The sequence below is a fragment of the Culex quinquefasciatus genome, chromosome 1 (genome assembly GCF_015732765.1).
Source record: "Culex quinquefasciatus strain JHB chromosome 1, VPISU_Cqui_1.0_pri_paternal, whole genome shotgun sequence".
Classification (NCBI taxonomy): domain Eukaryota; kingdom Metazoa; phylum Arthropoda; class Insecta; order Diptera; family Culicidae; genus Culex; species Culex quinquefasciatus.
Window position 1 is genome coordinate 7,046,337 of NC_051861.1, and position 12,081 is coordinate 7,058,417.

A 12,081-nucleotide genomic window follows, 5' to 3' on the forward strand; every position below is an offset into this window, starting at 1 on the left:
CGGATTTAAGCGTGCATAAATTACGCAGCCTTCAAATTTGAAACTTTCAACATCCCCCACGCCAACGTGGCTTTTTCTTCATACAAAATTTCAACTATTTGTATGGAGCGTGCTTTTTCTTCAGACTTCTCACCTACTTCCCCCGAGTGGTGTATGCACCAGCCCTAGTGGTACAGTATAAAATGTCTATGGTTTATGTGTGTATGAGAGTGTGGCTGAGCTTATTTGTATTTTATTTTCATATTTAGCTCAATAAATTATTTAAAGCCGCGTAAAATCTAAAAATTGGTCGACAAATCATACCAAATAGACATATAATGGTCGGTTATATGGTGCATTGTTCAATAATTACTAAGGCATATTGCTTTGTTCAGATTTAGCGGATTCAGTTCGATTTGCAACACGTTCTTGATTATTTTTCTGTCGTTCGTTCGATTGTCAACTGTGCCGGTAGATTGATTCATCGGATTTTGAAAATGCTGTGGTCTTCTTCAAAAATGTTGAATGTGATCCTTTATTTCCATAGCCGACTGTCTAATAGTAATAATAAGAGTCTTATGCATATAATAATAATTATAATTATTATTATATAATTATAATAATTAATAATATTAATAATCTAATGAATAAAGCGTCCAATTTCCCGTCCCGAGAAAAAAATTGTTGGGAATTCCCGAAATTCAAGCGGAAGTATACATTTTCTTAATATTTTTGAAACGATTTTTTTAAAAATGCTCTAGAAAAAAACTTTTACAATTCAGGAAAGCTTTTTGAAGAATAATTGGATACAGAATAAAGAAGACGAATAGTTTACGTTTTTGTTTACCATGATTAAATTAGATGAAAATTGAATTGAATATTTTTTTTTTATTTAAAATAGGTTTTTGCAAGAAGAATTACTTCAATTCGTTCAAAAAAATCAATTTAAACTAAAAGAATTATGAAGCACTGGTGCAACAATGGGTGTTAGAAGGTTAACTTTGTATTGTTTAAGAGGTGCCCGAAAAATGCAAACATGGTTGAATAACTTACTCCAAATATTTGAAAACAATGAGTTGTTTGAAGTTAAACAAACACGAGAAGTTAGATTTTTAAGGAAAAACTTAACTTGGTTTAGAGAATTTATTTGTTATGAAAAAAATAATTTCTGAATGATTTTATTCGCTTCAACTTAATGTGTCAAACCATACTTTCTCAAACTGGTCACAGAGGCAAGTTTTAAAGAAATTTACGATTGCGGAGTACGGATTCATTTTACTTACTGTCCAAACACTTTGATGAAAAAACACTTTTCAACAAAAATACAAGAGATCATTTTTTTATTTATTGTACGATTTGAGCTTAAACAATCAGAAAAATATACATTTTCTTGTTCTATTAAATTTCGGTGCAAAATATGATTCAGAACTAAGATCAAAGCAATCTTCAATAATTTTAAAATTTCCCGGGAATTCCCGGAATTTCCCGGGAAATTGGTTGAAAATTTCCCGTTTCCCAGGAAATTGGTAACCCCGGGAAATTGGACGCTTTATATAAAATGTTATTGGCCTAGTATTTTCAAATACCGTAAACTTGGGTGACTTTGATAGCCCAGGGTGACATTGATAGAAATTTGATTTGGCCACTAATTTTGATACATCCAATGTAACAGTCACATTTTTGCATATATTTCCGATAATAAGCTATCCTTTAATGCTTACATACTCAAAATTCTCAAAAATGTTTAGATATTCGTTTGACGGCCATTTGAAAATCCTATCAAAGTCACCCCGGGCTATCAAAGTCACCCCAGTTTACGGTATCAAAAAATGTTATTCCAAAGTTATTACCGTCTGCTCGGGTTTGAAAAATTGATTTCTTTTTGTAAAAAATGAGTTTATTAAAAAATAGGCTTTTTTATGTACTTACTTTTTTTTTGGAATAGTCCTCATGAATACCAAAAACTTTCCCAAAGACTACAAACAGATCAGAAAATTCATTCAAATGTTACAGTTTTTTTAATATTTACGTAACCTGCCAGAATTTTATGGAGACTTGTATGGGTGAACCAATGACACAAAATTGCTCAGGTGTTGGTTGAGTATATGCCCAAAAAAAACAATATTTTAAGCCCGATTAATTATTTCAAATGTATCATGAAGAAAAATTGGAATACCTATTTCCATACAAAAAAAAAAGTTGCAAAACATTTTTTTATAAAATCCTTTCAGTCGTTTTTAAATTGGGATGTGAAGATTTCCGTATTACTTTTAAATGTGAGCAACTCTCTACAAAAACCAAAGGTGGATTTTATTTGTACTTTTTGATTTGGCTCAAACTTTGTAGGGGCCTTCCCTATTACCAAAGAAGCTATTTTTTGGCATTGGTTCTACCATACAAGTCTCCATACAATTGTTGGCAGCTGTCCATACAAAAATGGTTCGTAAATATTTAAACAGCTGTACTGCCCCTGATCACATAAATGTCACATATGCATTTTCATCGTTTTTGAGTTATTGATGCAGTTTTGTTCAAAATTGTGAGATCTTTCAGAAAAGCATATAACATCCAATACTTTGTTCTAGAAATCAGAAGGAAATCCAGTTTTTTCGCGAAAATTTAACACGTAATTTTATGTGTGGGACAAACTTTAAATCCGTTTTTCTCAGCTTGCTGTTTTTGCATATGGGACATTTATGCGAACATGGGCAGTGTAACTTTTGATTGAATTTTCTGATCAATTTGGTGTCTTGGGCAAAGTTGTAGGTATTGATGAGGACTATTGAGAAAAAATAGTTACACCGAAGAAATTTTGCCGATTTTTTAATTATCTTTTTTATACAAAAACTCAATTTCCCGAAATACGTATTTTTGGAATTTCAAAAAATGCCGCCGAGTTATGATTTTTTTTTAAATAGTGATTTTTGGAAAAAATCTAAATTTCACATCAACATCAATATTTTATGTAAAATTGAAATTCCAATCGAAAAGTACTTTACAGATTTTTTGATAAAGGGCTCTGTTTTCAAGATATAGCCACCGACAGTTTGATTTTAGCGAAATATCAGAAGTTTTTCGATTTTGAAAAATAGTGACCATGAGTAACAATTTCTAAAAATTGTTTTTTTTTTTTAAGTTCAGAAAATTTGCTATGAAATTGTTTAAGAGACATTGAAGATTGGATCTCTGGTTACTGAGATACAGATACTTAAAGAAAAAGAAACATGAAAATTGAAGTTGGCTAAGTCTCACACAAACAACCCATCATTTTCTAATGTCGTTATCTCAGCTTTAATGGTCCGATTTTCACTGACATCTATGAAATTTTCCGATCTTTTCGAAAACAATATTTCGAAATTTTTTGAATCAAGACTAACATTTCAAAGTCTTGTTTTAAAAAAAATCAAAATTCAATTTTCATGTTCTTTTTCTTTAAGTAGCTATATCTCAGCAACAAGAGGTCCAATCTTCAATGTCTCTTAGACAATTTCATAGCAAATTTTCTGAACCTTAAAAAAAATATTTTTAGAAATGGTTACTTATGGTCACTATTTTTCAAAATCAAAAAACTTCTTATATTTCGCTAAAATCAAACTTTTGGTGGATATATCTTGAAAACAGAGCCCTTTATCAAAAAATCTTTTAAGTATTTTCGATTGGAAATTCAATTTTACATAAAAATTTAGATCAATTTCTTTTTTGGTAAAATTTAGTTTTTTTTCCAAAAATTACTATTTTTTCAAAAAATTATAACTTGGAAGCAGATTTTTGGACCAGACTTCTCTATGATTCAAAAGTTGCGGGTTTTTTATTCCCTAAAACATGTCAAAAAACCTCGAAATTGAACAAATACTTATTTTGGGAAATTGAGTTTTTGTGAAAAAATGTTAATTAAAAAATCTGTTAATTTTTTTTGTCTACCTCTTTTTTCTCAATAGTCCTCATCAGTACCTACAACTTTGCCGAAGACACCAAAATGATCAGATAATTCACTCAAAAGTTACAGCTGTTTTAATATTTGCGTACCACTTTTGTATGGAGACTTGTATGGGTGAACCAATGATACAAAAAGGCCCACAAAGTTTGAGCCAAATAAAAAAATACAAAAAATTCATTGTTCATGTTTGGTTTTCTTTTTTCACTAAAACCATGAAAAAAGATAAATTCTGTAAAATTATGTCACATCATATCTGCCAAAAGCACAAAATCCTTCCTCCACATATTTCATCGCATCAATGCCAAGTCATGACAATTACGATAACCCACTACGTGTCATCTTCGCTTCATTCGCCCAAAATTAGGCACAAAAAAAAGATTTGTTCTTCTCCAACCCTTACATTCCCCTCTTTTGTTCATTCAAATCGGATTAGCCGAACTTAATTAAAATCTTTAACATCGCGTCGTGCCAACCAGAAGAACACGCAAAAAAAACGACAGCCAAGTTAATTTAACTTTTTGTAAACGATAAGCATTTCTTTGGTGGTGGAGGGGTGCGATTTTTTGGGAGTGAATTTTCCCCCGGAAAAAGCGCGCTCGGCGACAAGACAATTGAGTTACGTTCAATTCATTCCGAGGCTGAGTTGGATGGGCGAGGAGGAGAGTTATGCCAAATGGAAGAGTGATGTTCGGTGGAGATTAGAAGAGCTTGGTGGGAGTTTTTGCTTACAGCTTTTTTTTTTTGGGTGGGCAATTGTGACTGATTAAGGAGAATTATCAGAAAAGCCTGGGGGGAAAAGTTTTCGCCAAGTTGTCTTTTGTCTGTTTGTTATCGATGCCGGAAGGAAGTAAAAGTGGAGAGTGTCTTTTGCGAGATAGTATCATCTACTGAAATTTGTTCTCATTCAAGTGTTCTGAGGCTTTTGTTTGTCTAAATTCTTAGCTGTTTATCAAAGATAACTCTTTGTAATTTTTTGTAGAATTCAAGTATATCGTCTAACTTTAAAATACACAGCTTCAAAACTTCACTCCCCACTGGGAACCGAACCTGCCAATCCAATTTCCAGCGAGTCAATCAGTGCAATTGTCCGAGAGGAAAAGTTTTCCTTTCTCCCTATTTTCACTTGCACAAAGGGGATCGGGTTGAAATGCAGAGAGGAGCATTTTCACGTGCACAGACAACATTCTGACCAGATAGAGTGACTGTCACTGGCACCGTTCGACGACGCCCTCTCTCGCCAGGGCAACACAGGAAACCACTTTCCACCACAGTGACTGACTGGCGATGACGATTTTCGGAAGCTCCGGCACTCGAAGATGAAAATTGAATTTCAGCTGCTGCTGCTGCTGGCTTTTGACGAGGTGCGGTTTGCCCCCTCTCAATGGAGATGAAAGCTTTTTCGATTGGTTTCCGAAATTGGAAAGCGTTTCGCACTGCAGTTGCAACGGCAACCGATGGCGATCCCCTTGCGGAAGGATTGCTCCGAGGGACCGACCACGTCCACTGCTACACAAACTGATGGAGTTAATTAAGTTGAAATGTAAAACGAACCGGGCATGAAAGCACAGTCACACACAATGTAAATAAGATTGTTTTTCGTTTTCGGGAAAGGTCCTTTGAGACGATAACGATGTTGTTGATTAGAGGGTGGACATCAGGTAGGACAATGTTTATTTTGCAGGTGGTCTGGAAAGGTCAACAACTGCTGGAAAACAGCGTGTAAAAGTTGATTACTAATGAACGAAATTCGGGTGCTTGTTTACCGCAAAATGGGTGATGCTATGGAGGTTCGTCCCTTAATTGGGTTTGGGAAATCAGAGTTGTGGGCGATACTGGGTTCATTTCGCTTTTTTTGTCCTGAACAAGCAGATAATGTGGTTGGAAATTGATTTAAATAATAGATCATAATAGAGTTGGACAAAATTGCAGCAGGACTGTTTGCTAACCAAAGCTGACTCATTTTAGTTTTTGAAAAACATTAAAAAATACAATCATATGCAAGACGAGTATTTACAGCTATATAGAATAAACACTGTTTTTTTAACTCTAGAATTTTGCAAAAAAAAATGCAATTTGAATTAAATTTTCTGCATCAACCAATTATTTTAATTTAAGTCAAATAATTTAAGCCTTTTACAGATTTTACAGTCAAGTTAGCAACTTTTTGAAGTCTTTGTCCCTCGACTTTAGCCAGAGTAAAAAATAATAAAAATATAAAAAAATAAATTAAAAGCCATCCCGGGGAGACGGTAATAACAAAATTCATGCCATTTCAATAACAAATGCTGCTAAAATAACAGAAAGTGTTATGGTATCTTCTTGAAAAATCCATTTTTGCTTAAGAGTTTAATAACAGTTTATGTTATCATAACAAAATTTGTTATTGATCTGATATTGTTTAGAAGCCAAAACAACTTTGGAATAACAATTTTTGTTATGGAAGAATAACTCCAACTGTTATTAGGATGATCGGATTAGTTGTTAAAATAACAAAATAAATAACAAAAATTTGCTCGAAAAACAACTAAAAATGTTATTAGTCTGTTATTACAATAACAATCCAATAACAAAAAAATCATAACGACGAATAACAAATCTTGTTATAAATAACATATTATGTTATTGACCTAGTATTTTCAAATATCAAAAAATGTTATTCCCAAGTTATTTCCGTCTGCTCGGGATGGTATTAACCTTTGAGTGAAAATAGTGTTTTGAATTGCATTGATCACCTGTCCAGTTTGAAGGGGTGGTGACAAAAACTTTAAAAATATTTGTAACGATTTTACCAGACAAAAAAAATCTGAAATCAAGAAGATAAAAAGGAACGAATATCTTTTCCAAATTGTTTCTTAAAACAAATGCATCTTAGATAAATCTGCATTCCTTACTTTATACTTGTTAGGGCGTCCAATTTTCCCAGGTTTTGAATTTCCTGGGAAACGGGAAAAATATTTTTCAAATCCATGGAATTCCCAGGATATTTTTGGAAAAGAAATCAAAACCGATTTTTTTATACTCTTGCTAAGATATTGAAGCTTGAAATCATAGAATTACTTGATAACCATAACTATTTATAATCTAGACTTCAACCTGAACAGCAGTTTATTTTTTTTATTTGATGAGTCTGACAATGACTAACATTTAAAAAAAAAAAAAATGAAATGAAATGTTAGTCTTGATTAAAAAAAAATTAAAAGCATTGTTTAAGAAAAGATAGGATAATTTCACTTATGTTTCATGTTTTAACTTTTAAAATCGGACTATTAGTTGTTGAGATATCGACCTTAGAGAATGGTGGGTTATTTGGGTGAGACTTAGAAAACTGCAATTTTCGTGTTTCTTTTTCTTTAAGCCACTGTATCTCAGCAACCCGAGGTCCAATCTTCAAAGTCTCTTAGACAATTTTAAGCAAATTTTATTAACTTTAAAAAAATTTGGAAACGGTCACTCATGGTCATGGTCATGGTCCAAAATTAAAATTTTTCAAAAATTTTATAACTCGGCGGCAGATTTTTTTACAATGTTTTTTTGTCTATGGCTCAAAAGTTGCGAAATTTTGTCCCCTAAAACATATCAAAAAATCTTGAAAATCAAAAAAAATACGTTTTTTGGGAAATTGAGTTTTTGTGAAAAAAAAATTTGATAAAAAAATCAACAATTTTGATTTTTCCTATTTTTTCTCAAAAGTCTCAAAAGTCCTGAACAATACCTGAAACTTTGCCGAAGACACCAAAATGATCAGATAATTTACTCAAAAGTTACAGCTGTTTGAATATTTACGTACCACTTTTGTATGGACAGCAGCCAATGACACAAAATAGCTTCTTTGGTCATAGGGAAGGCCCCCACAAAGTTTGAGCCAAATAAAAAAATACAAATAAAATCCATTTCTGGGTTTGGTAGAGAATTGCTCTCATGAGTAAATGAATCATAAAAACAAACAAATGAATTGGCGGATTTGAAATATACTGTTTTTTTTTTATTTCTTTGAAACTTACAGGAAAAATTGAAAAAAAAAATATTTAAGAATGAATGTTAAAAAAAAAGTATTTATTTATGCATATTTGGCGAAGTTTGAATGAAACTTTCCCAAAAGTTTTTTGCTCATATTTTTAATGAAGAAAAATCTACAAAAAATATTTTTCTTCTTCAGGGCAGCTTGGGTTAAATTGAGAAAAAACAAGGAACTCACAGACAAGGGGTTTCCAGCATAGTATCAGATTGATCACTAATCCGGAATTACTTAGAGTATGAGCAAGTAATTCCGCAATTTTTGAATTACTCAGTAATTTCGGAGTTATCCTGGTAATTCCCTGTAATTCCACTAATCAATGGTAATTCCATGATATTTTTTCGTGAAAACAAACCACAGAAAATATATGTATAAAAAAAACAAAAAAAAAAACATTTAAAAAATACTCACGATAAACTTTTTATAAATCTATTAATACTGATTGATTTTCATGTAAATAGAGAGCAAAGAGCTCAAAATATTTTTTTAAATGTCCATATAATTTTTTTTTTATTATTTACATGGTTTTATAAAAAAATATTGTGATTTTAATGTTAACATAAATGTTTTCTAAGAAAGCGTTTTCTTTCATATATTCTAAAAAACTGCTAATTTTTTTTGCCATTTGTATGTAAACCCAAACGTTGGCTGAGAAAGTGTCAGAAAGGGATTTATTTTATTCAACACATTTGAATATTTAAAATTTTTTTCGTCTTAATCAGTTAAAAATTTAACTGTGCTACATTAAACATAATTGATTGTTAAGATTAGAAATACAACCACTTTGAATTCAATTTGTTAATACCTAACTAACTGAATTTAATCCGAATTTGACAGAGAGTTGATAAAGAAAAAAATACAAAAAAAAACTTTAAATCTTTTTGTTATATTTTGAAAAGTTGTTGCCAAAATAGGATTATTTTTGGATGATTTCGTTATACTTTTTGATTTAAAATCAAGCATAACGTTCATTTCTTTTTGTTTTTGTTTTGTTTTGCCTTTCTTACTAAAGAAAGGTATAGGTTTTACTTTAAGGCTGGACGTCATTTTCATCTTCGTAAAATACTTTGCTTTCATCATAAAACTATCTTTTGTGCTGACGTTGTACATAAACAAAGTCGATGTTATGAATTGAAAAAAGTAAAATCTTAGTAATTTAGGATTACAGACCAGACAAACAAAGTGCTTAGAAACCTCATGGTGAAATCAATATTTGGTTTTCAAGGAAAATCGCTTAATAAGGCAAACAATTTTTGAGGGTAGTAAATGTCAATATACATAAGTACTTACAGATGTAAAACAATCATGTGTTTTCAAATAATCTTGATTTTGATATCTTTTTTTAGCGAAGCAGAAGTTCTAGGATTGTAAATCGATTTTCTAAAAGTTTAATTGTTCTTTGCACTTTGGTTTTTGAGTCAATTTTCAAAAATATGCGCACTGGCTTTTTATTTATTGTGACATGCTTTGTTTCCTGATGTATAAAACGAAAAAGCATTTTTTTTTTCAAGCTAAAGTAATCATTCCTCATTCCATAGTTCAGACGGAGCTGATTGGAAAATTTTCCACCTTCCCAGAATTTACTTTCCAACTGCTTCAAAAATTCACCAAAAAGCTTAAGCTTCCAAAACCATTCAGTATTGAACGAATTGCATTCTGGGGGTGCAGATTGCTTTTCCAAAGCAATCACCTACTAACACCGAGAAAGTTCATCCAGACACGTATGTTTGTCTTCCATAAGAAGGTTTTTGCGCCTTTTTTTTTGCTGCTGCTGCTCTAAACCAGCGGAAAAACTTTTCCTCCGCTCTGTGCTGAAACTAAAGCCGGGCACATCGTTCGGGTAACCCCCGACGGGTTAGGGAGAGGGGGTTTTCAGTTTAACGCTAGCTCACCTGTTGGTTATTCAAGGGTTAACTGCTGGAAGTTGACTTGGTGAATGGTAATGGCCGTGAGCAGGTTAAGTGCAAAATGCGACATGACGTTTGGAAAACATTTTAATCTGCTCCAGCTTTCGGATTTGGAACTCTGCATAAACCATTTCAGGATTCCTTTTTTTTTGTGCTGACTTTATCTGTTGTTATGGTAGTTGGAGATTATCTCGGGTAAAATGTAACTGTTGAAGATTTTTGATTTACCAATTTTTTTTGTAAAATATCACAACTTCCTAAAATAACCATAAAAATTTACCAAACAAAACAAAAAAAAATCTAACGCAAGTACTAAATGCTTTTTTTTCCCTCTCCAAAATTTCCAGGCAGCAGCAGTAGTAAAGGTCTCTCATCGTCACCCAACAACGGTCTGGTGCCGCGGTTCACGTCCCGGGGGCACACGTACCGGGCGGTCGTCGGGGACACGCTGGTGCTGCCCTGCGAGGTCGAAAATCTAGGTGAGTTTATTTTTGGTCTATCTGGCTGCCGCCGAGCGCTGATTGGTGGGGATGCTCTATAGGGGCCAGGGCCCCGGAAGCTGCAAAGTTCGGGCTGTTTGTCCATTAGTGGCTTAAGCTGAGTAATCGGATGTGGGTGTTAGAGCTTTCATGAAAAAATCGGGGGAAAAAAGATTGGCTTTTGTCAGATAGTGGACTGTTTTTATATGAACGCAGTTGGCCATTTTTCATTTTTTTAACTCTTTGCAAGTGCTTAGAGTTATTTGGTTTAAACATTGATTTGTTCTTAAACTTACCCTTTACAAGAAAAAAAAAATATTGCGGACGAGTGAATTTTTTTTTTTTTTAACAGATTCCTTTTATTATCATCATGAAACAAATATGTGAAGAAATGATAAACAAATTTAAAAAAAATTTCCCTTTTAAAAATGTTGGCGCTCAATTCAATGGACGATTTCAAGGAAACTGTTGAATTTATTTTCAGTTCCAAAAAAATATTTTTTATTATTTGCCTATTTTTAAACAAATAAAATCATTTCATTTAAAAATTCAAAATGATTTTTGGAAAAAATAACCGCAAACTAACATGAAATCGAAAAAAATGCTCCGACCCTTCTTCGATTTGCGTGAAACTTTGTCCTTAGGGGTAACTTTTGTCCCTGATCACGAATCCGAGGTCAGTTTTTCGATGGTTTGAAAATTTTGTATAAAAAGGAAGATTTTGTAAAATTTGACGCCTTTCTTTCATTGAAAAAAAAATGCAAAAATATTTTCAAAAATTCAGCCATTTTTCGTTAGGCGTCATCCATAAAGTACGTCACGCTCTAGGGGAGGGGGGGTTGTCGCAAGCGTGACAAAGTGCGACAAGGGGAGAGGGGGTCCGTGAGACCATGACGTCACGCTAGACTATTTCTATATAAAAAAAAGTATAATGCTTGATAATCTTTGAACTCCGAATTTAATAATAATCCTGTTTATCAATCATGCAAAAATTGCACAAAAACATAAGAGTTAGGGGGGGGGGGTCCGAAAAACATGAACTTGAAAAAACATGAGGGGGGGGGGTTAATTTTGGCCGATTTTAGCGTGACATATTTTATGGATGACGCCTTACTTAGTAATAAAATTTATTGGGGCATGTCTTTTTAAGGTAAATTTTTCAAATTTGCAATAATTCAGAGGGGTTTTTTTCCAATTAGAACACAAATTTTCATTTAAAGATTTCATTTTGTTTTCTAACATTACAAGATTACTTTTTAGAGTGTAACAGTGTTCTACAAAGTTGTAAAGAAGATATTTTTAAAAAATATATACAAACATAAGCGGTTTGTTAGTAACTACTATTTTCAACTTTTTTGAAAATTTTTACACTCCTAATAATAATCCTAGAGAGCTAAAAAACATGAAATTTTCAAATACATTAAAAAATAAATTATCTGTTCTACATCTTTCAAGAACATTGTTACACTCTTAAAAATAATCCTGAGGTGTCGGAGATTCACGGGGATTTTTTTTTTCAGAAAAAAATATTATTCTAGGCCAAAAAACAATCCCACAAATTTCTAGGATAAATAAATTCCGTTTCCCGGAAAAATCGTATATTTCTCGGGAATTCCCGCAATTCTAGCAAAACTATTGATTTTCTACACTTCTTGGCATCATCGTTTTAAAAATGTCAGTAAAAAGCTCACCTAAAAATTTATTGCCAATTTTATTTCAGACGATACTGATTTCTGAATCATTGAAAACTAGGATTAAATTTTA

General features: G+C 32.4%; 1 protein-coding gene across 3 annotated transcripts in view; it reads left to right on the plus strand.

Moving 5' to 3' along the window:
- The window catches only part of LOC6048982 (limbic system-associated membrane protein), a 512,782-nt gene that overhangs the window by 312,423 nt on the left and 188,278 nt on the right, over positions 1 to 12,081 (plus strand). For all 3 annotated transcript variants that reach the window (XM_038259476.1, XM_038259555.1, XM_038259624.1), the window contains one exon: positions 10,186 to 10,317. In XM_038259476.1, the coding sequence (XP_038115404.1) occupies positions 10,186 to 10,317 (132 nt within the window). The remainder of the gene's footprint in view (positions 1 to 10,185; positions 10,318 to 12,081) is intronic.